Below are 25,961 nucleotides of genomic sequence, written 5' to 3'. Positions count from 1 at the left end.
AGCAAGAAAACATCAAATAAACTTTCTTTTCATTTACTTTTAAACCCTCTCACCTTATTGTTTTTCAGGAAGTGACGGGGCTTGAAGGAGAAAAGCAGGGGCATGTCATTGTCCAGGGCGTGTTTACGGTGGATTTCGTCAGCCTTGTACTGCAGCAACCTGCCTGTCTTGTTCATCATCCAATATGGAGAGTGGATAGCAACCACTGTTTGTCCCAGGTCATATTTAATATGTACTGCTATATCCAACTCCTCTCTCTTCCTCTCCGTCCCTTCACCGTCGTCTTCGTCATTCTCTCGCAAAGACTGGAACACTATGAAGGTGATCTCTTCCTGGTCACTCTGTAATCTGCAAGAAAAGATAATGTGTTTGTTCCGATGAGAAGTGTTATTGCAGAGGGCAGTTGATTTTATATAATAATAATATCAACACAAAATACAATTGAAGTCAAACCTGTACTCAGAAGACCAGTCCTGACAAAGATAGTTCAGCAGGCAGAGATGGAGACTTGATTGGTTGATGACTGCAGTGTGAAGCTGGGCAGAGTGGCCTGGGTTCAGAGTGGCCTCAGGTGCACAAACTCCACTGTCCTGTTGAGCAGCAGGCAGAGAAGGACATGAAAACAACAGTAAATCTGGAGCACCAGGGGTTTATCAATGCATTCACAAGCTGTGGTGTTAAAAATATAACCCGGAAAACCAAAAAAAGACCCATATTGTAAACACATTACTACATGAAATATCCACTGTGATCAAATATTGCTTATGCAACTTCAGGAGTAGTAGTAGTCTCTGCAATTAGACTTATATACTATACAGGCATCAATTCCAATAAACCATTGACTGTACACTGTATTGCACAATTTGGATTTTGTAGTGTGCTGAAACATGCAAACCCACACATCTCTAACGACCCACCTGAGTAGTGATTACCAGACAAATCCAATACCTTTAGTTTGTAAGAGATGGGGTAAGGCAGCAGGTTGCGTAGCAGGACAGAGGGCCACAGGTGAAGCACAAAGGGAACATCAAAGTTCTCCCCAACACCTCCAGTGTGTTTGAATGTCACAGCATCTTTTACTGGCACAATGTTGACCATCATCACACCACCCTGAGCTCCACGGCGACGGCAGGACTGTCGGAGGCGTGTCTCGGGCTGCTTGTTGCTGACGTCTTCGTAACTGAAACCCTCTGAGCACTCGAACTGCTCACCCTGATTGTCAGCGTCGTCCTCTGTTATCGGCTGAAGGCTCAGCTCAGACCTGAGGGGGGCAGCAGAGAGTAGATGCGGTTGAACGAGTATATTGGTGTGCAGGACAGCAAATAGAGTGTGATGAAGAGGGACTGTGTGACGATGTGTGTTTATGTGTTTGACCTCACCTATATGAGTCCAGAGGCACACAGAACTCCTCAGTAGGCAGAGCTCTACCCAGACATGTTGATCCTTCAAAAACGTTGAATGGGAATGAGAAATGATTGATGATCTGCATTAGAGGAAACAAAAACAATCAAGATTTATAGATTTATTTTCTTGGATTTTAAATTTGATCTGTAATCCTGTTCTTAAATTTGGAACAAGCATTATGTCTTGATATACAGTAATTGCAGCCTTTTATAGGAACTGCCTGGCTAATTGACATTAATACATATTTAATTAGCTTAAAGGATGATGTTGATAGGAGATCCAGGAAGGAATATGCATCTTGAGAGCATAATTTATATCATTACAACATACCATAATATATAAGTATAAAAATGTGTAAATGTATTTAAGACAATCAGTACCTGGAAAGGAGACCGGATCTTGATGTACTTGCTGCCCTCCACAGGGTAAATCTGACATACCAGAAAACGAGTGACTCCCGACTCTTTGTGCATTACACTGTACATTCCCCTGCCCACCTTGATCAGGGGGATCACACTGGCTGAGGTGTGGCCCATCGGCGCTGGAGAGGGCAGAGGAAATAAGAGCAGTTCATATGTATTTAATTTTATAGTGACAATGGTGATTACATACATTATAATTGTGTATACAAGATAACTTACTAGGCTGTATGTAGTAGTCCTTCCCACTCAAGGAAATCATGGCTGAGAACTGGTCGGAGTCCGTTGTGGTTGAATAGTCCATCGCGAGGGTTTCCCCATTCTGCAGCATCACAGTGCGGTTGGCGCCCTGCTGGCCGATGGGACAAAACATCTCACTGTGGTGGACGGACACTGGCAGGCCCAGGCGGTTTTTCACTACAAACGGAGCTTCGTCCGTCTGGAAGGAGTCAGCAGTCTGTTTGGCAGCCTCTGCAAATGCCTGGGGACAGTCAAGAACATGAATGTTATAGATGACTGCCCATCTGCCTATTAAAATGATTACAACTGTTCTCTTACCGTGCCCAAGTTACTCAGCATGGCCAGTCCACATTTGGAGAGGGTGATGTTGAGCTGGTCTTTACTGCTGATGACGATGACGGTTTTATAGTCTGGGACATTATAATCCACTTCATCTGACAATTGTGTGTATTTAACTGGCTTCTTCTTCATCTGGTTATAGGACAGTAAAAAGTTAGAAATGCTGTGTGTACCTGTATGTGTGTGAATGTGTGAGCATAGATATACTGTGTGTGTGTGTGTGTGTGTGTGTGTGTGTGTTTATATACATCAGTACCTTCAGTTCCAGTCTCCATGGTTTGAAACCGTCTCTTGTCTCATCTTCTAAAGGCTCCAGCAGTGGTTCCCACACTCCCATCACTTCATTATAATAGTGAACCTAAAGGCAAAAAACAATACAAAATAAGAAAACTTTAGTAACCTGCTACATGAGTTCTGGCCAACATGTGGGAATATGTTTTAAATATTGTTGTAGATAACAATCAATAGGTCTATACAACGTATAAAAATATATAATTTTAATGAATATGTGCATTTCTCATATGTGAATAGACCAAACTATATAGAAAAACACTGAAAGCAAAGGTAAAACACTGTACTAGGGATTTTTACAGTGAAAGCTTCTAGGCACATGGTTAGGAAATGTGTGTAGTGCTGGTGTGTGTTACCTCCAGGTCAAGCTCGCTGTGTAAGTTAATGAGTGTGGACCAGTTTGTGACATCTCCATGGAATGAGGACTTGGCCAGAAGCATGGGAACAGTATGGTGTCCCACTCCAGCCTCCAGAGTCAGACAGATTGATTTGATGGTCACCTGCAGGGATGGATAGCCAATGAAATGAAACAAACTGTTCTTATGAATCTGGAATGTCTTTTATTGTGCATATAGAATAAAATACCAGAAATGGGTTGTTATATAAAAGTTAATAAATAAAAACTGAAAAAATATAAAAACGGACTATTATAGCATACAATCAATCAACCGTATAGTTTTATCAGTTGAGTTACAGTGCAGCTAAATACCTGCAGTGACTCTCCCTGTGGTATCAGTGGGGCCAGGGACGCTGTGTCTTCATCCCCATCCTCTTCTAGGAACCAAAGTTTAAGCTCCTTCCAGCCCCGTTTCTGCCACAGGTCCACAGGAACAGGACTATCAAGCTCCTCTGGGGTTTCCGCTGTGGGAGTCAGAGCGGACTGGATGGTGATCACTGTGTTGATGATGATTGGAGATACCTGAGCAGAAAGACATACAAACTTTTTAACATTTGTATTTAAAGGAAATGCATTTCATTGACTTAACTTCTACTATGTCCACTATGTGTACTAATAATGAAACAACTACAGTACCTTCAGTGTGAGAGCATTAATGGAAACCTCCATAGCCTGCGGGGATGTTGGAGACTGAGCACTCTTGAAGAACACCTGACACGGCTGCAGCACTGTGGTCACATTGTTTTTCCTCTTCTCTCTCAAGAAGGGACACGCCACTACCTACAACAACCGTATTCATAACAAACTTTTTTTATACTGGTTACTGTTGCATGCAAGATAACTTTTTAATTCTTTAAAATAGTCAGGGTTAGATTTTCTAGGATAACAATGCAGTGACAACACAAACCTTGAGGTCCTTGATCACAGCAGTCATCTGTGATCCCTCTGCACCACTTTTCATCACCAGTTCACACTGCGTGGTCATCACCAGGGCTGGGGCGTCAGCACGCGTCAGGTCAGCCACAAACACAATCTCCGGATTACGCACCAGAACATTCATCTCTGTCTTTGACACCACGGCTGGAGCTGCAGCTGACAGCAGCAGAGAGAGTCAGAGGAAAACATCAGTTCCGGCCATACAGGATAGAAATGATGTCAGATTAATTAAACTCTTCTTTAACTCACTCGATTCTTTAGATGTGACAGAAGAGTTAATGTTCTTTTTATCTCCCCCTGAACTGTGCTTGGGTTGCGGCACTTGAGCAAAACCCTGCTGGGTGGCCTTGAGAAAGATGTCTGCCACTGTGAGCAGGAACTCCATGCTGGCACACAGGTACACATCCTGCACCACCGTGTCCAATATTGTGCCATCACGGCCCTGGCGGTAGCTAACCTCCACCATCATGTTCTCTTCTGCACCAGGACGCAGTTCCATCATCCTGGAGAACATGTAGGTTAAGGGGGTTAAATATCTCAACAAGAGGGATGTGGAGGAGAGTACAAAGTGAGATTATAAAAGACACAAATAGTCACAGATGAAGAAAAACATCAAAGAGGGACAGAGAGTGAAAAATGATTATATCCAGTAGAAGAACAGAGAAACAATTTGTTGAAGATAATTTGTCCTACATTATATTTTCAAGTTTTTGATAATTATGTGTTACATGGTAGGACAGCTCATCCTATTTTATTAGTATTCTCCCAGTTTTCTACATCTGCCAGTCAGTAAAATCACACTGACACTGTATTACAAAAGCTACAACAGCGTCTTATGAAAGAGAATGAGAAAATCTCATCAATCAAGCTATTGTAATTTAAAATGGCATACCGTATACGGTTGGTGTGTAGAATTTTAACTAGTGTAAATATTTTCTCGCTAGCTTTGGGTGTGGGCATTTTTCATGGTTTGATAGGCAGGTGTACAAAAGCAGACATATCTGTCTTAATGTGCATAGACAACTAATTGTGTGTTAAAGTGTAAATAAATTAGCAAAATAAAGAGGTGTAAATAAATATATTCTTATGTCCCTTGTACCTCGGTGTGACCATCTTGATTCTGGGTCTCTTGTCATCAAGAAGGCAGGTAGCCAGTCGGACTGAGGCCTTCATGGAGTTGTCAGAGAACATGTGGACGGAGGTGGAGATGGTGCCCAGAGTAAACTCTGCCAACTTCAGCTGCTTATCATGTGAATCCAACAGCTGGATCTAGATAATGACATGTACACTGTGTTAGACTAACAACATCACTTTTGCCTGAGTAGGTGAGTGAGCAAGTGAGAGTTAGTGTTTGTGTGTGTGTGTGCATGAATTACCACATTCTCATTGGGGCTATACAAGACCAGCGTCATTGAGTCGAACTTGAAGTCTAATTTGAGTGTGTTCTTCAGCTTGCTGTTTTTCTGGGTCTCCACGACAGCAGATGTCACCACTGTGTTACCTACAGCACAGCACAAACCACATATTTAAAAGGTACATTACTTTTTGGTTACAATGGTTTAAAATATTTCCATCTGAACAAAACACATTTTCAGATTTCATAAGCTTTTGTAGGATTTTCATTGTGCGGAAACCCTATAGATGCTTCAAATTAACTTAAGCTCTAATGGTCAATTTTCATTTTGTGGAATGACAAAATTGTACATATCTTAGTTCTTGTGTGGTTTTGTTATGTTTAAAATCCCTATACACACATGAACACAAACAAGCATAACCACAACTGCTTACTGCTGGCTGGTCCAGTGGTTCCAGAGCCCTGGGACTCTTTGTTAGATACAGAGTCAGAGGAGGGTTCAGTCGGGGGCAGGTGAGCTGGAGGTGGAACAGCATCAGACTTCTCTGACAGGTTGTCACTCAAAGTCCTCAGGACCACTGTCATGTCATCTTGGCTGAGGATGAGCTGTTAGGAAAAGACACAAAATTTGACAATACTATACTTGGGAAAACGTATTTTGATTTTGATATTAACCATAAACCTCTACCTAATCTTGGGATCCGATAACAGAACAGACAAAAGGGCACACAGAAAGACCAGTAGAAGCACAAAACATCACCAATGAAACCATAACATCGCCTAATATGTAGGCCTGTTAATTATTAATCCAATAGAAATCTTTAAACAAAGTTCAAATGAAACAAAAAAGAGATGGAATGACACATAGCAATACGTAGTCTATAAAAAAAACACTACATTTGCTGTAAATCAGTCATTCCTTACAGCACTACTTACACTCATGGGCTTAAGATGAGCAGTGATCTCTATGTCAGGTATGCTGTGGTACCAGTTGGATGAAAGATTTCTCTGGATTTCTAAGTCCAGGCTGACCGGCTTCAACAGCTGGGTCTCTCCCTGAAAACTTTCATTTATGTATGTGGTCCTGGAAGAAAATATTACACACACATTAGAAATTATTGTAATTCTAAATCAATCACATTTTGTTTTACTGCTTTGCGAAAAATATTCTTTCAGCAAATAAAGATTTAATCAGAGTTCACGTTTTATCATAATTTCTAACTATGTCTGCTCTCTGACCTGTACATCTTGAGGTCGGTCAGTCTCACAGTCATTATATCCACAACAGGCGGGATATTAGCAGTACTTTTGAAGGGCTGCTTGGCAAAATGGTTCCTGACAGACAGCAGACCAAGGTCAGCAACAATGACATTGGAGGAAGAGGAAGACTGGGGCAGGAAGATGACAGGTGCATTGAAGTGGACGTTCAGAGCGATCCGAGTGCTCCGCTCTGCCAGTTCCTTCACACCTGACGCTGCCTTTTCCGCAGCCTGGACTGTCACCTCAGCAAGGGCCTCTTTAGCCTCTTGGAAGTTATTGATGAATGCCTGCGAGGAAGAAAAAGATAAATTAGTAGGAGTTGGGGTTGGAATGCCAAACTAACTTTTTTTTTTCTGAGTCCTAATGTTAGAATTACCTTATAAAAATGTATATACAAATTAGTGAAATGCTGATAAGACTGACATATAAATGTGTATGTGGGAACTGTTAAAAGTCTTGGATTGTGACAGGGATGTGTGATTCTTACCAGTATGGAGGAGACAAACTTGTTTAGGAAGATGACCTGGATGCATCCCACTGTCAGTGAGACAGAGGTGTCAACTTTAGACATGTCCAGATAGGCGTCTCCTTCTGTTGCATCTGTATAGTTTACCATGCGGAAGGCAAACACCTCCTTATCTGCTATAGATACAGCCTAAGAAATGAGTGAGAGACAAGAAAGCATAATTAAAATGAATAGAGCTATATGGGGAAACCGACTCACTTTACTCTTATCCAAAGCGACTTGTGCTTAGTGGTCAACACTACTGAATGCCAGAAATACGAGTAGTTAAAACACAGGAAGAGATCAAACATAAATAGAATATATTACAGAACATAATGGTTAAGAGTACATTAAGTGCATTCTTACAAGCTAGATTAGCATAGAGTCTAAACATGTTTCAAAGAAGGCCACTTGCTGATTGTACCTTCTTGTAAAAAGCATCTTTATCACAGTCTAGGATCACAATGCTCTTAAGGTTGGCCAGAACCTCCATCTCCTTTTTCCGCATCAGAACCTCAGAAACCAGACCTGGATGGTTGAGAAAGTGAGACAGTGTAAAAGCATTTTTCCACTTAATGGTATACTTGACAAGGGCAATGCATAGAGGAACAAACAGAAAGGTTGCATCATAATACCGATATCAATAAAGAACTTAAGGTGGCAACATACTTGCTGCGGGGGGCACCGGTGGGACACAGTGGACATGCCAACACCATTTATTATTAATAAAATATGATATAGTGACAACACAAGGTCATGGAGTAGGAGATGTCGTGACACTCCCATACCTTCAATACTAATCTCAGAGATCCTGGCTTTCTGTCCTCGAATGAAAACCTTCAGACAGCGGAGATCAGCTCTGATATGCAGATTTACCACATCAGCAAACTTTGAACTCTTTGAACCTGTGGAAAAAGGTGACAAGAAAGAAAAGGTGAGTAACTGAAGACATACACTGAAGATAGCCAGAGAAGATGCAATGATACTCTGAAAGGGGTACCATTACTTTTTTTCCTGGTTACAGTAGTTTCCTCCTTCTTCTCTTCCTCCCTCTCTCCCTCTCCCTCTCCCTCGTCCTCCTCAGGGATGGTTGGGAGCTCGTCCTGCCCTGACTCCTTCTTAGTGGATGGAGGGCGGAGGTTGTCGAGGAAGTTTAGGGCGTTGAGTAGAGCCTCTGTATGGAGATGGACATCCAGGGATGAGAAGGTCACCTGATGGGGAATGCAATGTCAAGATGTTAAAATGTTAGTGGAGAAGTCAAGTACAATTGTTTATGTTGTCATACTTATACTTACTTGTTTTTACACTATAACTACAACTTAAAAAACTAAAAAAAAAAAAACTAAAACTATATATTAGTTTTTAAATATGTAATTTGCATTATATTCCAGCATTGGATAGTGCATAAACATGCTATCCATTTTCCAAACTATTTCAACATAGCAGGACAGAATAACATACAAGCATCTAAATCTGAATAAGTACTTAATTAACATTTCCCTCACCTTGATGAGTTGCTCTGTATTGTTGTGTTGAGACTTGAACTCAGGGCCATTCTTATCAGCCTAGAAAAGAAGTACAATCCTTTATGAGAAAGCCATTTATCGCCTTTGGGAAATAATCAGGATGCTGACAATTTGTGGAACTACTGTAAACAAATGGGTTTTTATGTTTGGTATCACACATACTTTAATATATTCCAGTGTGAGAAGGTCAACCTCTGTGTTGTCCAGAGTGGTGATCAGCTGAACCTGCTTCTCTTCAGAATCTAAATGAAGAAACAAATAAAACATGACATATCAAAAACTGCAGCATTTTTGTTTACACATGCTTATTAGACTGTTTACAACCACTTTAGCCAAAATTTTATTTTTGAGGAATGTCTCCTGAACTGTTTGAAGAAAAGGTGAGGTGACACACAGTTACTGACCCATGTATTCAGGGCACTTGAGGCAGATCTCTCGTAGGTAGGTGTTAGATGTCATATCAAAGGTGCGTAGTTTGAGTTCAGTGCCCAGACCCTCTATGTCCAAGTGGAGCACTGTGACCTCCTCACCCCCAGACAGACGACACAACTGAACAGAAAACTACAAGACCAAAGAGGACATAAAGGAAGAGAACACGGAGAAGGAAAAAGGAAAAATAGATTTTAATAATGAGAAAATTATTGACAGACTTAAAAAGACATTACGGGCGGACTATCGCAGACTATTTTTTTCTCCTAGTTCAACAAGACCTCTCTGTACCTCACTGATTTCAAATGTCATGATGAAGTCAGTCATGTTCTTCTGAGAGTCTTCCTTGAAAAAACTTTTTCTTTTGTTTAAGTCTGCGTAGCGCAGCGGCATGGGATTATCGGAAAAGAAGGGTCGATCACCGATGGGAGAGGTGGGAGCATCGTAGAACAAATCTTCCTCTGACCCTGAGGGATGAAGAAAACAAAAACACACACAATGACCCACCCTGTACTGTAGATACAAACAGTGTTACAAGGTATTTAGTACAATGACTACGTGTGTGTGGATGCATGAGGGGTAGAGAGCGAGGAGAACATGGCTATTACCCAGTGAGGTAATGCTGATGGTCTCACATGACTCGAACATGAGAGAAGAGCGCTGGTCAGCTAAGTTCAGAGGTCGTCTGGGAGTGAGCTGTGGGGTGAACGACTTTGGCTAAGGAAGAAAGAAAACAAAAACATGAGCCAAACCAGAAAAAAAACTCACTGAATTTAATCAAATCTGACACTTATTATTAAAGTACGCTGTATTCATCAATTGATATGCATGTTGTTTTAGTTTTCCATTCTCTAATTTCAACAATAATAATTTAATAATAATTTATTTAGAAGTATAGGGACTGCAGTAAATCTCAGAAACCATTTCCTTTTCTTCCTGGATTTTGTAAAAATATTTTTTGTTATTCCCTCTTTATAATTTATCTCAGCCTAAATGTGGACAGGGACCACATTTTGGACCATCTAGTGACCTTCCTACTATTCTTACCTTTGTGGATGAAGCAGTGCCGTGTGCAGCAGGTCTGCTCTCAGGCAGTGGGATACTTTCTACCAGCTCCAGAACACTTCGAAGTTTATCATCAGAAATACGGAGAGAAAGCAAAGGAAGCTCTCCAGACATCTTATACCTGGAACACATAGGCAAACATGGTAACACAAAGATACACACAAACAAATGGCCTTTAATCTTAGTCTTTAATTCCTACAACATGGGAGAAAAAAATAGATAGATGTATGAAAAAAAACAAAAAACCTCCAAACTTACTTTGCCATGCGGGAGTCTTTGACAACCATCGCCCTGCTGAAAACTACTTTTAAATCCACTGGCTCTAGGATGTGGAGCGGCGACTGTTTCTGCTTACGAGCCACTTTCCAGTCGCCATCTATCACACACAGAAAATGTTTTACATTGACAAAAACATCTATGTATTATTTTCTTGGCTAAGACAAAGTCCAGCCAAAAAGCCTGCAAGAGTTAAGCACAGACTTAAAAAAAACTTAAATTTTCTCAATATTGCTTTCTTTGTATAAATTGAGTTATACTGTAAAACATATCAACAAGTTTAGCTTTCTGAATTTCTCCCAACTCGTATGTGAGCTCTCAGTTTCTACAAAACCCACGTGAAGAACCTTTGACCTGTGTACCTTGTTTGCTATAAAGGAACTGCAGGCTGCTCAGCTGTACGTCAAAGCTGTCGTATGCTCTGGACATGATGTCTTCAATGTTGCTTGAGCATGCTGACAGCTGAGGAAGATGCTTCTTGCTTTGACTGGACATCTGAAAAGAAAAATGTAAAACTTTGTTAATCTAAAGCCTTCAAAGCCTTCGGAATACAACTCAAGAAGAATCATTTGTACTATGTGGTCAAAAGTAAGACCTGGGTCTGATTTTCAGCCCAGTGTCAAGCTTTCTAACCTTGAAATGTCCAAGATCCAACAGCAGGATGTTCTGTGTGCCATTGTAAAAGCCGGTCTGTGGAATGATGACGTAGGAGGCCATCAGGTTCACTTTCAGATCGAGAACTTTCTGCGTTTCGATCACATACATTAGACCTAAAAAAACAAAACGCCATTAACTTATCAATCGTAAGTAGAACAGAAAAAAGAGTAGGTCATCTTTGTGATCAAATACAGTAGACTTTTATGAACAAGATTTTTTTCATTAATAATTTCATTAATTATGATGACAAAGACAAATCTTGATAAAGTTCAACATCAAGCATATCAAGGGCAGCTTTACTTTGTACCTTTTATACATTTCCTACTCTCATAAACAGTAAAAGAACCAAAACTCTGGCTCTAGATAGGGCCATTCACATTTTTCATGAGTTTCAAGTAAAAGCCAGTGATAAAAACTATATCAAATATTGATCCCTATATTTCAGTATGACATATTATCAATATCAGAGAGCTGAATGTTGCTGAATGTACCTAAATGAGCTACAGTGAATCATACCATTGCAAGAAAAAAACGAGTTTGAAACAATCTCAGGAAACAATCAGTCTCAAGAAAATAAACAGGAACACCACAATCTAACTGACTAAGTAACATGCCGGCTGTGTGTAAGCACATTGAATTAAACCAAAAAACAAGGACTGAAGAATGTAAACATCTGCCTATCAGAGAGTTGAGATCAGGCTTGAAATCAACCCCTGATGTACAGTAGATGATTGGACATGTCTGTTCAACTGACCAGTGGCTGTGCGGTCTCTAAACTGCTCCAGTTTCATGAGGGTTGCGTTGGTGAGTTCATCCAGCTGCAGGTCATCAGGAGGCATGAAGAACACTGACATGCTGTTCACTGTAATCTACATAGACACAAAGAAAACATTTGATGTGCAGCCCTTTCACTATTTTTCATGCTCATATTGCACAGAAACTGGAGAGAGAGACTCCACTCACAGCATCATAGATAATTTCTAAGGGTTGTGATTCTACATGAAGCCGTTGGTTAGCACTCTCATCCAGCGGGTTGGTCTCAAACAGGATGCAAAGCAGCGGGCTCCCTGCACCGGTGGCTGCCTTCCTTGACGACAGGAGGGTTGGTGCAGGCCGGTTACTGGCCAGGCCTGTGACTTCAAACAAGCTAAGCTGGGCTGTGAGTCTGATAAAAAGAGGAAAACAAACTAAATGTTAGTGCCACCCATGCTGGGATCCTAAGGAGGAGACATACTGTAAGTACTGGAAACAAAAAGGGTGACCATGTGATGTCTGGGGAATTATTGGGTCTCTATAAATAATAGGAGTATGGACTAGGCCTGCTCTATTTGAAAAGGGTCCTTAGATAACTTCTATTATGAATTGGTGCTATACAATAGAACTGAATTGAACTGAATTGTTCAGTATCCACCCTGCTGAGTAAATAAAAGACCAGCTACAAGGTTGCTGCTTTGTAGTAGACTCTGCAGTCTGACATATAAAAACAAAATTTCCCTACAAGGATCTGGTGTTAATATGTTTTTTAGTTAAGTAAAAGTAAAAACACGAACTGCTTCTACTGGTAGATCATTTGCTCACATTTTGTATACATATATTTCATTCATTGGTTTTCTATTACAAATTTAATCAAACACAAACAGAAGTGCTTGTTTTCTGTGTTTTGTGTGTATTTGCCCTGGAGACCAGGCTCTTTAAAACATACAGTACTAATACCATTAAAGCCATGGAGAAACCCCCAAAAAACAAAAGGTTATTACATACTTAATGGCTTGTGCTCCAGGTCTCTGTGTAAGTGTGGACTTCAGTTCTCCCACAGTCAGCCTGATGATCTCATTTTTGTCCTTGTCGTCTTTGATGGACACACACAGCCTCTCCATGTGAAAATTGACCTTCATGTCCTCAAACTATAAAGAAATGACAACGTAGTACACAATCAAAGTATCTGATACAGTATTTAGCAGTTTGTGTTATGGAGTGGGATGGAGAGCTAAACGGAAGCGTATTAATAGTTGAAGTGGGTGTCGTCGAGGAAAGTGACTCACATTCTTTGGCAAGTTGGGATTAGCAGCAGTGTCACTGTATCCAATGGCAGTGTAGAGTTTAGATTTCTCCGCAGGGGTTAACAGCTCATCAAAACCTGAGAGAGAGAGACAGGGGAAAGAGGGAATCAACGGAATAGAAAGAATATGAGGAGTGAGAAAAGCTAACTAGCACCATGATCTGTACTCAAAATAAACTGGAGCATGTTGTTTCCACATGTGCAGATTATCATTTGTGTACATGTCTCCTACCTCCAGTCTTGGCCTCTTTTGTTTTTGTTTTTTTTTCTGTTTTAGCCTCTCCTCCCCAACTCCACATCCAGTTGAGCCAACCCTGAGACTCTTCTTCCTCCATCTTAACCCCTGGACGGTAAATACATAGGCCTGCCTTGCTCGCCTGGGGAAGTTAAAAAAGTCAGTTAAGAGGCCTTAACTTTTTTTTACAATTTATGACAGAATAATTTAATACAAACATTTTTATAATAATATATAATAATTTTGCTGGCCACCAATATTTAATGGCAATCTAATGTAGGAGAAAAAGTATGTTGTAATTACAGTCAAAGGGTTGTACAGGAAAGTCACATTATAAGAATTTCTAAGCAGCTGTGAAGTAAAAGGACTTAAGTAAAGTGATACATAGCTTATGTATGTGTATGACACTTGAGCCAAAGCCTCAACCACAAGATATAACCGCTGATAATTGTCACCGCTTTCTGTTTTGTACTTAGTCTTGTATCACTTTGGTTATATCTTCTTAAATCCATTAGCATGACTGGAGAAGTATCAACCCATTTTCCTTTCTTTTGGATATATTGAACGATTGAAAGGACATCAACAGTTGAGCACAGGATTTGTTAAAGACAATACTGTAGTCATTACAATTTATACAGTACAAAGTAAGTATATAAAGTGAAGATGCCAACTGTACAGTATGTAAGACAGCTTACCTCCACCTCAGCCTGCTGTCTGGCCAACGTGATGTTAAAAATATCCAAGGTCTTCTCAGGCTCCTGAGAACAGATACAAGTCAAACGGATTAGAGCTTTTAGCAGCGTCTTGCTACTCCATGCAGGGATGCATCAATTACTAAATGTCCATTATTAATCACATCAGGAAAATAAGATGCTTACAGAGCAGAGGAGAGACAGGAAAAGAGCTTTTGATGTAATGTTGTATTTCTCTGAAATACATATTCAATCTCAAATGGACTTTAATCAATCCTTTTATAGGTTTGAACAGGGGGTAAGTAATTATGGTTAGAGCAAAGACTTCATGCATCACTGAAAGGATATTGAGGAGGTAATGTCTTTTAAATTAACCACTTGCATATTATGTTACATTTACAATCATATAGGCAATGAGTTATGGTCACTGTAGTCGAGTAGGTATTTGTCAGCGTACAATCCAGCTAAAACAGCAGGTCTGAAGTATAACTGGCACAAGCAGCAATGTCCCACTAGCAATAAATTATTCAAAATGGCCTAGAACTCATAGTCAAACCCTTAAAGCAAGGATGAGGAGGCATTTCTTCTAATAATGAAAAACTATAATTTAACCAGAACTCTGACAGACAAAATTCAGAAAAATATTGTGTTTAACCCTTTTCCTAATATTATATGAAGCTGTCAGCGGTTCAGATATCAGGAGATAAAAGTGAAAAACTGCACATTCAGTTCAGCCCTGTCTCACCTGTAATGCCTTGAGCAGCTCCTCGTTGGGTTTCTTGCTGGTGATTTTGGTCTTGTAGAGCTCTCTGTAGCATTTTACCATCTGCCGGTGGCGGCGAATGCGCTGCCATGACCACATGTGGAGACGAGGTTTCACATCCACCTCTAGGATTCCTTTGATCACATAGTTCCACCTGCAAGGGAAAAAGCATATCTCACCATGTGCAATATTAAGTACCATGCAACAATGAGAAAATATCACATGGCATATGGTTAATGGCATTCAAAAAGTCAAAGTGTTTTCTGACCATATGCGTGAGTTCTTGTGAACTTGGACCACGGGTCTGTATTTCCTGTACGGCAGGTTCCGTGACATCATATCCACTGAGCCCAGCAACTCCAAGATGCTAATGTACTGGAAAAAGAGGAAGTCAGCAATTATTCACCGTCACTGAGCACTGACAGAAGTGCATTTATCATTGCTAAGCAACCTCTTTATCTATTCACCCTTTTAAATTCTGAATTCACAATTCCAAACCTTTGTCTGAAGCGTCTCTCTGTTTCTCTCCCAAAATCTTTAACCAGGCTTTTACACAGACAACTTTATATACAACACACACTTACCTGGGGTCTGTTAAGTTCAATGGCCACCTCACAGAGATTGACCATAAGGTCCACTTTAGGAGCAGAGAAGTCCACATCTGACCTAGGATTCATCCGCAGTTTAGCATCCGCTGAGATAGGACGAAATACTGTGGACCACAGAAACAGATTATTTAAAGCAATTATCAACCTTTGCATGACATCTTTTATGAACTTTGGATCTTTATTTTTGTATAGGAAAACACTAACCTAACTTGTGGTATTTGAAAATTGTGAATATGTTTTTGTTTAGCGAGGTCAGCCTTTCAAAAATATGTGAGCTTGTGTCTACAATTGGAACTCAAAACAAAATCTGTTCAAATGTGTTGGTGGTGATGATTCAAGCTGTGTGATTCACACATTTTTTCAGGCACTAAAGTGTCCGTACGAAACATCAGTGCCAATTCACAGTCTATATGCAAAATACTGATTCATGCATGTCAAGTAACATGTGGCTTTTTAGGTGGGTTTCATTAGTTTGTCTAGATGTGTTTTTAAAGCGAGCATATAAAACAGTATAAAAATGTGAAGAGAGGATGATAGTGAGACACTCACTGAAGTCATGACTGACAGTAAGAGAGTTGTGGATTTCCATGCTGCTCTGGAGACATCGCTATAAAAAAAACACAGGCAGTTCAGACAGACACTTAATTTATGTTTTACATTCATATTCTCAACCTTTAACATATTTAATGGAACCTGAAGCAATTTCAGAAGCATTTGCAAGAGCCTTTTTCCAATATTCACCAAGAAAATTATATTTCTTTAAAAAGGCTTTCTTTCATATTGTAACTCTGTAACTTTGAAACTGTTCTGCTGCCCAAAAGTGAAAAAGTTGGCCTGTTGATTGTTATGTGACCACAATAATGAGGTTGTGTCTCAATGAGACTCAAAATCAGTAAGACAGAGAAATGGCATGGCTAAATCCATACTTGTGGATACAAGGTGCAACACGGTAATAATAGGGTGACTCACCAAAGCCTTATCTGCACTGTGATTGGAGAAGTGTATTGAGTTGACATTCCAGTAGGCGAACAAGTTGTCGAGTTGAACCAACTGAGAAGGACAACACAAAGAAATTAGAGTAGTGTAGAGCTGACAGAGGTGAGATCTAACAGAGCTGACAAAGTACAGGGATTTCTAAAGTTTGGATCACGTCCAAAGAAATAAAATTGGTTCTTAGAACAACTGCTGACAAACCCATTTCAAAGAACTGAACCTACTGGTTCAAATTGCCAAAAGAGGGCACTTCACTTTCAGTTTCAGTTTTGAAGGGACAAAGTAATGAAATGCAATGACATACACAATAAAACACAGAATAAATTTGATATTTCCCATAAAATATAAATGTACAGGCAATAAGGTACAGTGAGTCATGAGTCTCATTCCCAGGTTGTCATTTCCAGACATTTTGGCAACCTAAAGTGTTGATATTTGACGACCTGGGAGCACAAACGCCACCTGCTGTGGTTATGTGGCTTGCTTCGAGCCCTGTTATTTGTGTCCTACTCACGATAACCCAAAACGTCAGTATTTGATGCCGTGGGAATGAGACTCAATAACCTACTACCTTTCTCTAGAATGATTCAGCTTTAAGTGGTTGAATTTCTCACCTTGAAGAAAAGCCTGGATTTCTCATCCAAAATACTGGGATTCCAGTGCTTATCAGCTGTCTGTAAAGTCAAACAAGCAGTGAAATATGGTGACCTTTCTGAGATTACTCTACATATTTACATATATACAATTATGTTTAAATTTCATGTAATTAATGATTAAGAACACCTTATTTGCTGAATGTAATATACGATATAATCTGACTGGATGGACATTACAACACATTACCTGAAGGCTGAGGTTTTTAAGAGATACTCCAAATGACAAAGGACAGTTTGGATTAGTGACCTGTGGAAAACACACAGAAATAAGAGCTAAGTTTATACTTAACAAACACTTATCTGAGTTCATTTGAATTTGAGTTATGGATGCATACATCTCTAAGGTAACTCCTAGATTGAATACTCACATCATCTTCATAGCGTACGTGGATGTTAGAGATCTTGACCTGCAGGTTTTTGATGACCTGAGTGACAAGCTTTTCCACAAAGGTGTCCTGCTTTTCCAGATGAGGGTTCTCTGTTGAACACAAGTGAATGTGATGAATGTGAGACCTGATTTAGTCCTGCAGCTACAGGAACAAGGATTTGACGTGCTAACAAAGCTCCCTGATAAAAACTGGTTTTAAGGACCTTCCGCATATCCCTATCTTCACTTACAGCATGTTCTAATTTATACTATTCATCAGCTGGCCTTAGCTTTCATTACTCCTGTTGGAATTCATAGTTAACTTTATTATAAATCTTTCTATCACTGCTTTTAAATACAACATATTATCTCACCATCAGTTCATCATTTTAAGTTTTTTTTAACTAATATATAACCAGCAGTTATTCATTTGGACTGTTTCACTCTTGTAAATGGTCATTAAGTGAGAATGGGAGCAATACTAATATTAAGACTAAATCAAATAATAATTTCTGATTAACTACACAATTGTTAATCAATATTTGTCATGAAACAGCAGACCTTGCTAATTATAATATGCTAATAAGCAGTGAATAAATGTTATGGACTCAATTAGTCTTACAATTTGGTGAGTACTGCACCTACATGCTACTACAATACTGATGCTGAAATATCATTAAGTCCTATCTGAAATACTCATTTAAATTTGTTCAATCAAAATGTTAATGCTTTGAAGAAAGATGTAGTCTTTATACTTGCACAGTAAATAGTATTTAAAGAGATGCGTGGGTACAATATCAAAGAACATCGATTTTATATCGAATATCTATAGTTAATATAGTCTAAAAATGAGCTGTTCTGGAAAACACAGCACTGTTTAACACTTCTGTCAGCTGGTGCTCTATTCATATAGTATTCAGCAGAAAAGTGTGATACACACGTTGGCAACAAGCAACAACAACTCAGGTCAGTGTATTCTGGCTCAACAGTGCTAAACCACAGAAAATGTGTAAAAACGGCTGGCTACTCCAAAACCAACACAGGAACTCACAAGCAGACAAACCATAACCACATGGCTACAAATCTCTGTACTTGCTACGCTGCTGCATCTACACCACACAACTATGGTTTTTAGTCTCTCTCCTACCCTTCTGGTTACCCAACCCAACACTGTTTACTCCTGCACATTCTCTCTTACAGCTTGGCTTGAAATCTCTCTGAAACCTATTGACTTTATCCTGTTATTCACACATATATTTGCTAGACTCACACATGTTCTCACACACACACACACAGACAGTCCCCTTAAAATCCAAGCTGAACCCTGACCTTGCTCAGCAGCCTTTAGCTTTGTCTCTTCTATCCGCTGTAGCTCCCTCTGACGAGCCTCCTGTAGTTGCTTCTCCTCCTTTTCAGCATCATACTTAATACCTGGAAAGAATTGGGTCAATATGAATGATTATTAGTCTGAACGTCTGTGAAAATAATGAAATATAAAGAAGGTTAAGCTTGAGTTTCCTGTTTGTCCTGACAGGCACTTCGGAGTCATGAATAAGTGAGTGCCCTCCTTTGTCTGACGACTGTGCTACACTGTGTTATGCCGGCTAATGGATATTCATTTGACTGAACTTGATATGACTGATTATTGGGATTTGTTTTATCACTACAATGCATCATTAAATTGCAGATGTTTTAATGTGTTGTTAAATGTTTTAAATCGTGTAAAATAAGGAGCCTAATCATCTTAACATTGACAAGCAGCAGGATAATAACCTGCAAATATTGTATATGTCTACTGAACTACTACTGAACAAACAGTACTACACAATAATGTCAATGATGAATACTTAAGTCTCATGATTTTTTAGGTGTTTAGCTGCACACAGATCTTACTTGCTGTGGGGACTATGAGCAGATAGACACCATCCAGCGTCGCCTCTACGGACTGGGTGTAGAGGTTCTTCCATGGTATCTTTAGCTCCAGCCGTCCTTTTAACAGGAAGAGAGTGAGATGTGAGAAAACCTTCATCTGTACCAAAGATAAGGTGGCAGATGGGAACAGTAGCAACAATCTCACCTATATGACCGGCTCTGACTTTGAAAGGAATATCAAGTTGACTCTGCAACAAAAGAACAGTAAATTATTGAAACACAAATTTCATTATGAATGCTAAAATGTAATCACAGACTTACGCATTTATTTGCAACTTACCAGGGCATTCTCCTTTATTTCAAGGTTTGTTAAAATAGCGTCACCTGTGACGACAGAAACACTTGTTAATTGTTACTACGCACACTCTGATTAAATAAATGGATCGACATTGTGCTGTGAGGCTCAGGCTCGCACACAGTCCAATCCAAAGAGAAGATCTTTTGGCATTTGTCTATTGACTCAACACAATGGGACACATATGTTCAGATAAGATAGACTTTATTGATCCCACACTGGGGAAATTCACACGTTACAGCAGCTCTAGATAAAACACAGCAGATAAGAAAAAAGAAATGCACATTAAATAACAAAATAAAATAGAAAAATGCCAGATATAATGATTGTTATTCAATTATTAAAGCCATCCATGACTGGTTTGGTAAAATGGAGGAATTCACTCTGTGATTAGGTTAGTTGTTACAAGTTAGTACATGTTTGGCAGTGGCACTTAAACATCTCTTCTCATTCTTCTCATAATCCTCTGGTTTGCCCGTACAGACCTATGACTGTCAGACTCTCCGGTACAGCTTGTAAAAGGGACTCAGCATGAAACACAGTGGCGAGTCATAACCTGGCTTCTGTGGAAGGGTGTGACCCTGAACTGCTCGCTTCTCTCACACTCGCAATGTATGCAAACAGCCTTTCAGTAGCAAGTAAGATTGGTTAACGCAGGGTAATTGTAGCAGTCCGAAATGAACAGTTCTGATTGATCTATCCATAAACGAGCATTTGGCTGCACTATCTTGCTCACACTGGGCAGCTAAACTGGATTTTTAGGACGGATAAAGTGACACAGACAGCTGAGGGAGTCGGTCACACACGAACGGTGGCTAAAGTGTGTTAGCATTAGCTAGCCACCTCGGCGAGCGAGCTCAGTCCACTAAAATGACAAACACAAGTTGAGTTACCTCCCCATATGCCGAGCTTTAGCTGTGAGCTGTCAAGGTTGACAACGTAGTCCCCCAAAAACCGGTTCAGGACATCTACAACCAAGCTTTCGAAGACCATCGTAGCGTTTCTTTCATCTATCGGTTATCTGTCACCATGTTTACATTCTGTGGACTCGCTTGCCTGAACCTCTGAACGTCAGATCAGGACGTACTGCGGTGGGCGGAGCCTCGACGTCATTCCGTACCTGCATGACGTTTAGTTAATTCAGGAAAAAATGTCCCCATCTGCTGCAACACCGAGGAAGAGGGCGACTGAGGGTAGGTAAGTACAAGGTGCACTGATGCGGGGTTTTGATGGAAATATGCTCTACGAGATTCATAACTGGTGGCTTAGTCATCGTTTTTATTAATTCTGCTGGCAAAATACCATGTCCACAAATTCAAAATCTTTATTATAATGACTTATTAATGACACTAAACAGCTCACTGATGCAATTAACTGTACGAAAGCTGTTATATTGAATGAAATGTGCTCTTTTGTCAAAATAAATGATTTTGTTGTGTGTCAATTAGGAGAGAAAAGTATATATTTTGTAGCATGTAAAGGCTTACTTAAAAAGGTGCTTTAAAGATGGGAGAAAAGAAAAACAGGAAATAAAAGAGACACTGTGTTTAAAAACAAGGCAAGCTAGAAGATTATGAGATCAAGTTATCAAGAAAAAGCCAAAAACAATAGAAATAGCAGAGTTTTTGGCAATTAAGATGAGCAGAGCTGGCATTAAAGTAGTCAAGACATGACATTTTAAAAGCATAGATAACTATGTTTAGAGGAGGGCTCTGATTTTGGCAATGTACAGGAACAGTGATTTCACATATAGCTAAAACACACATATTTCTACAATTCTTTCTTTACATTGATGTAACATGTTTAACATGCAAGCCACTTGAATTTGACTGTGTGTAACAGTATGTTGACCAAGACAATGAATAATTCAGTTATTTTATCATCCTAAAGCAGTGATACATTTCAAAACTACACAGTAAACCATATAGTCACAAGTTGTATTTGTGAACAATAAAAGTATTGCAAAAAAGAAAGCATGACTTCATCACACACTTTGATTTTTAATATCAATACAGAATTACAGAGTACAAAAAACAACAACATTAGATTCACAAAGTCCACATTTGATGATCTTATGTATACATTCACTGTTTTTTTATTTTCTTGTGGGATTTTTGCCACCTATGGGCAGCAGAAGGAGCAGACATCATCATGTTATAAAGTTGTAATGGTTCATTGTTGTTATAAAAATATTGAGCAGCTTTCTTAACTATCAGGTTGGAGAACAAGATTTAAGTTACAAAATAGTTGTTCATGGAGTGATAGTTAATAATTTTAACTTAGATAGTGATTGTAAATACTATAAATGTTATATACATTGGAATTATACCTAAAATAATATATTGCCATTTCATTGTTGTATTGTTTTTAATAATAAGAACTTTATTTGTATAGCACTTTTCTAAACAAGGTTACAAAGTGCTAAATACATGAGAAAAATATAAGTAACACAGTTAAAATATGTGAATAAAAGAAAATAAAACAGCGCAGCATCATCTTCAAGATTTACAAGTCAGACATCACAAAAGGCTTTCCTGTAAAGATATATTCAGATTTCTAGAGCCTGTGGGCCCTTATGGCAAACACCTGAAGGGGCCTTAAAAGTTATTAAAACAATCTTAAAATCATCTTGAACGTAACTGGTAACCAGTGAAGGGAGGCAAGAATTGGAGTTATATGTGACCTACGATTGCTGTTAAAATTCGAGCTGCGGCATTCTGCACAAGCTGAAGCCGAGCCACTGAAGATTTAATAAGGCATGTAAACAGTGCATGCCCAGTAGTCCAGGCGCAAGAAGACAAAGCCATGTATAAGGCCTTTCTATGTCAGGAAAACTCAAAGATTATTTATTTTAGGTAATGTTTCTTAGGTGGAAGTGGCAGGATTTAAGATTGTTTTCCCCCAGGGCTTAACATACTGCGGTATGTCAGGTAGTAAACTAGTCTTTCAGTTTCATTTTTTTTTTCAGTTCATTGTTTTTCAGTTTGCTATTACACCCACAAAAAACATTTCTGATCCAAAAAACATAGTCAAAGCTCACCGGATCATCTATCTATTCATTGTTGCGACCAAATAACAATTAAATATCTATAATCTGACATCCAGAACATCTGTATGGTTTTGTCTGAAAAAACATGAAACAAATCACACCACAGTGGTTGGTGGTTGATATACTCAAGATGGAATACCAAAAATACAATTAAATGATTAGTACCCAATAACTACAGTTGTATATTTTGTACATATATTGAAATATTGTTCCTTGTTGCTTCTTACCATGTGGGAAAACTTTACATAGCAGCTGCCAAATGCACATATAGCATACACAATCATTTATTGCACCCCTCCCTTTCTTTTGTACATATTGTAATAATTGTACCATATTACTGGCTCTCTTCCCACAAAATGAGTTATTCCTCTACCCGTTTTTTAAGAGGGAGTAACTGAGACAGTGGTTTGGTGATCACCCCAATCACTGTCCCTCTTCTCAATGTTCCAGCTGCAGGTTTATCCACCACTTTTATCCTGAGCTGCAGGTCCAGCAGATCCTCTCTACTGAGCTCTGTAAAGAAGAAATCTTCATTAAACACAGGGCTGCGGCAGTTCCTGATGGTGGCGCTCACCTGTTGCTGCAGCTTCCCCGGGGTCAGACACAGATTCACTGCACAGTTCAGGGTTCGTCGGTCAGTATCGTTCCACAGGCCCTCCACAGACACCACACGGACTCTGACTGTGGAAAATGATGAGAATGTGTTGGTGGAGAATGTGGTGTGCTGAGCGAAGAGGCGCACTTTACCACGGCCCAGCAAAGGGAGGACGTGCTCACGAGGAAACCGCTCCTGACACTGCAGAACATCCAGGGGGAAGAGGACAGGTGGGGCTAAGGTGAGTGAGCTTCCCTCTAAGCTTGGAGGGCTACTGGGAGAGGTTGTTGAACTGAATCCCCCCCTCGACCACCTCCCTCTGTCCTCCATGCTGTCAGTTAACGAAGGACAGGATGTTGCTCCCTTAAGACGGCCACTGCCCGATGGGATGTAAAGGGAGGATTTAGCGCTATAAGGGGAACTGATGGGAGAAGAGTCACTGGAAGATGGTGTTTCACTTTCTGTGCTTCCAGTCTCTGACAGACTCTTGGACAAAAACAGAGGAAGATATCCAGATAAAGTTTTCTTGGGTGGGTTTGTCTCCTTTGCCAGCCTGCGTGCTGCAGTAGGAATGCTTCTATCAAACATGTAAACAGGGCACTTTGAGTGAAACAAAGACTCTTTCCTTCGAGTGTTGGGGCTCTCATATATCCCAGTCAGGCCGTACCCCTCTGCAGAGAACGGCAAAGGTTTCTTTGTAACCTTACAAGCCACTGATGCATCACCATTCTTCGTCTTCACATCCGTTGTCTTTACACGTGTAGTGCTTGAAGAAGTGCTGCTGTTGGTTATCCGGTTCTGACCGTCCAAGTTCGGTGCCGTTGTCTCAGCTTCCAGCAGCGGGCTTCTCTTGCAAAGTCGCGGAGGCAAACAAAACTCTGGGATCTTGTCTGGGGTGAGGATGTTGTTGTGCAACTTGTGAGAGAGACTGGCCTTAGAGGAGAGAAAGATATCCTCCTCACTCTTCCTGATGTAACGACTCAGCTCTAGAGGAATGCTCTCCATGCTCTCCCTGATCTTCCCAAAGACCCACATAGTTATTTTCTGATGGTTTAATACGATGTGAGCGTAAACTGTTTGCACACAAATCCCAACTTTTTTTCCTTTGGCAACAAGAATAAAAAATATAATTTAGGTAAATCAAACAAACAATTCATGAAACACACTTTTCAGAACTAGTTTGTTCACAAATTGTGAAATGACAAATATTTTCTTCTCACCTATTGAGGTCTTGATGTGTCCACCGCCGAAGAAAGATCTGTGTAAGTGTGACGGATGTGCCAATGACAGATTTTAAAGGTGAGTGTGAGGCTCTGCGTCACTCGTCTGTCGCCCCCGCCTGCGTCAGAAAACAGGCTGTACACGCACATACACACAATAAGAGCACCCATAGGACAGTCTGGAGTGTCTGTTGGAGACTGGGTGGGTGGTAATCAGAATCAGGTGCATCGGTGTGCATTTAGTTATGCTACATGGATGTGATATCAGCTTTTCAGTTAGGTGAGACAATTTTTGTCAACACTGAACTGTGCCTTTCTATTGTACTGTAAATAAAGGAAGCTATAGTAGCAAAGTATTAAATGCGATGCTCTAAATTCCACTTTATCATACAGCATACACATTTTAAATTCAATTTAAATATATAGAAATGATAACTTTGAAAACATTTTGATATCTGAGGTAAAATATTGAAGAGTTTAATTTAATTAATTAATTTAAATTTTATTTTAGTTTAAGAGTTAATATTCAAGTTTTATATTCACAATACTAATAAATGATATATGACCTCACACTCTCAGGCAAACCTTATTTCTAAGACTAATTGAACTTTGTAATAATAAAGTGTTCAATAGAATTAAATTCAGATTAAAACCTATAACAAAACATTGAAGTGTGTGTTCTAGTGGTCCTGATGACATAATCTGCTTTTGAGATAGCTGACCTCTTGATCAAAGACAATTCAAAGACAGGAGCACCCCAGGCCTACAGACAGCACCCACCACCTCAAAGACCCACTGACCTTTAGACAGCTGGCAGTCCAGACACACAACTGACTCATATGTATTCTTATCTAGGTCAAACACAGTAGTCAAAATGTGAATGGATGCTGATAAACGCAAAAATCACTTTTTTAATATCGCATTTTTATTTTCACGTAAACAAGGGAATTTGTGATTTTGCATTGATGCGTAAAAGGAAAAGATAGCTTCATATCAGCGAGACAATACTGTTTATAGTTAGCTTAACAAATGGTTTTTTACGTAACATACAACATCTATTAGTTTGACAGCCTTTATTGATTTTAATTTTTAATACTTGTAACAGTAAATGCCAACTCAACATATGAATTTCAAAGACAGTATTCTGTATCTACAGAATTGATCCTCCTCACCCTTAAACTGTAGCATCTTGTACTGTGTACACAAATGAGTCCTGGTTGCTGAACTGGAAGGCCCTTTGAACAATGTGAGTTCTTCAACCACAAGAGGGCGTACATGATTTAGTTTTACCGTTCTGCAACCTCAAACGTCCGTTCATCTTGTTTAAGACATTAGTGGGATATAGTTAATATTTCTGTATAGCATATAACATCCAAAAAGAAATATTTAAAAAGAAATG

The 25,961-nt window shown here is 39.6% G+C and overlaps 2 protein-coding genes across 5 annotated transcripts in view; both read right to left on the bottom strand.

Moving 5' to 3' along the window:
* vps13a (vacuolar protein sorting 13 homolog A) overlaps window positions 1–20,767 on the bottom strand; it is a 35,150-nt gene extending 14,383 nt beyond the window's left edge. For 3 of the 4 annotated variants that reach the window (XM_035657814.1, XM_035657816.1, XM_035657817.1), the window contains exons 1-50: window positions 20,592–20,767; window positions 19,684–19,727; window positions 19,549–19,591; window positions 19,365–19,460; window positions 18,801–18,902; window positions 17,473–17,582; window positions 17,292–17,351; window positions 17,063–17,122; window positions 16,425–16,505; window positions 16,005–16,062; window positions 15,432–15,559; window positions 15,116–15,222; window positions 14,830–15,001; window positions 14,088–14,150; window positions 13,390–13,534; window positions 13,141–13,235; window positions 12,860–13,002; window positions 12,062–12,263; window positions 11,853–11,967; window positions 11,075–11,211; window positions 10,804–10,936; window positions 10,424–10,541; window positions 10,148–10,286; window positions 9,709–9,817; window positions 9,392–9,567; window positions 9,076–9,232; window positions 8,834–8,913; window positions 8,651–8,710; window positions 8,152–8,356; window positions 7,934–8,050; window positions 7,570–7,673; window positions 7,128–7,295; window positions 6,620–6,927; window positions 6,317–6,464; window positions 5,815–5,986; window positions 5,403–5,527; window positions 5,126–5,295; window positions 4,276–4,529; window positions 3,998–4,182; window positions 3,727–3,870; window positions 3,403–3,612; window positions 3,050–3,193; window positions 2,659–2,760; window positions 2,382–2,534; window positions 2,046–2,304; window positions 1,785–1,945; window positions 1,380–1,483; window positions 949–1,261; window positions 454–590; window positions 54–348 (exon numbers count right to left, since the gene is read on the bottom strand). In XM_035657814.1, coding sequence (XP_035513707.1) covers window positions 54–348; window positions 454–590; window positions 949–1,261; window positions 1,380–1,483; window positions 1,785–1,945; window positions 2,046–2,304; window positions 2,382–2,534; window positions 2,659–2,760; window positions 3,050–3,193; window positions 3,403–3,612; window positions 3,727–3,870; window positions 3,998–4,182; window positions 4,276–4,529; window positions 5,126–5,295; window positions 5,403–5,527; window positions 5,815–5,986; window positions 6,317–6,464; window positions 6,620–6,927; window positions 7,128–7,295; window positions 7,570–7,673; window positions 7,934–8,050; window positions 8,152–8,356; window positions 8,651–8,710; window positions 8,834–8,913; window positions 9,076–9,232; window positions 9,392–9,567; window positions 9,709–9,817; window positions 10,148–10,286; window positions 10,424–10,541; window positions 10,804–10,936; window positions 11,075–11,211; window positions 11,853–11,967; window positions 12,062–12,263; window positions 12,860–13,002; window positions 13,141–13,235; window positions 13,390–13,534; window positions 14,088–14,150; window positions 14,830–15,001; window positions 15,116–15,222; window positions 15,432–15,559; window positions 16,005–16,062; window positions 16,425–16,505; window positions 17,063–17,122; window positions 17,292–17,351; window positions 17,473–17,582; window positions 18,801–18,902; window positions 19,365–19,460; window positions 19,549–19,591; window positions 19,684–19,727; window positions 20,592–20,691 — 7,011 coding nt within the window. In that variant the 5' untranslated portion in view covers window positions 20,692–20,767. The remainder of the gene's footprint in view (window positions 1–53; window positions 349–453; window positions 591–948; window positions 1,262–1,379; window positions 1,484–1,784; window positions 1,946–2,045; window positions 2,305–2,381; window positions 2,535–2,658; window positions 2,761–3,049; window positions 3,194–3,402; window positions 3,613–3,726; window positions 3,871–3,997; window positions 4,183–4,275; window positions 4,530–5,125; window positions 5,296–5,402; window positions 5,528–5,814; window positions 5,987–6,316; window positions 6,465–6,619; window positions 6,928–7,127; window positions 7,296–7,569; window positions 7,674–7,933; window positions 8,051–8,151; window positions 8,357–8,650; window positions 8,711–8,833; window positions 8,914–9,075; window positions 9,233–9,391; window positions 9,568–9,708; window positions 9,818–10,147; window positions 10,287–10,423; window positions 10,542–10,803; window positions 10,937–11,074; window positions 11,212–11,852; window positions 11,968–12,061; window positions 12,264–12,859; window positions 13,003–13,140; window positions 13,236–13,389; window positions 13,535–14,087; window positions 14,151–14,829; window positions 15,002–15,115; window positions 15,223–15,431; window positions 15,560–16,004; window positions 16,063–16,424; window positions 16,506–17,062; window positions 17,123–17,291; window positions 17,352–17,472; window positions 17,583–18,800; window positions 18,903–19,364; window positions 19,461–19,548; window positions 19,592–19,683; window positions 19,728–20,591) is intronic. The other variant, XM_035657815.1, reaches the window with a different exon arrangement.
* A 2,341-nt stretch (window positions 20,768–23,108) lies between these two features.
* Window positions 23,109–24,377, bottom strand: LOC118325514 (C2 calcium-dependent domain-containing protein 4C). Its single transcript, XM_035658221.1, has one exon. It carries the CDS (start codon window positions 24,375–24,377, stop codon window positions 23,109–23,111), a length of 1,269 nt encoding a protein of 422 aa, XP_035514114.1.
* Window positions 24,378–25,961: the final 1,584 nt, after the last annotated feature.

This window comes from Morone saxatilis, unplaced genomic scaffold (assembly GCF_004916995.1).
Source record: "Morone saxatilis isolate NCDOM2014 unplaced genomic scaffold, NCSU_SB_2.0 Contig16, whole genome shotgun sequence".
In the NCBI taxonomy this organism is placed as follows: Eukaryota; Metazoa; Chordata; class Actinopteri; family Moronidae; genus Morone; species Morone saxatilis.
Note: the sequence above shows the minus strand (reverse complement) of the source record. Positions and strands in the feature narration are given on the sequence as shown.

Excerpts from the sequence above, each read along its gene's own strand:
- LOC118325514 (XM_035658221.1), bottom strand. The coding sequence starts at position 24,377 with ATGTGGGTCTTTGGGAAGATCAGGGAGAGCATGGAGAGCATTCCTCTA.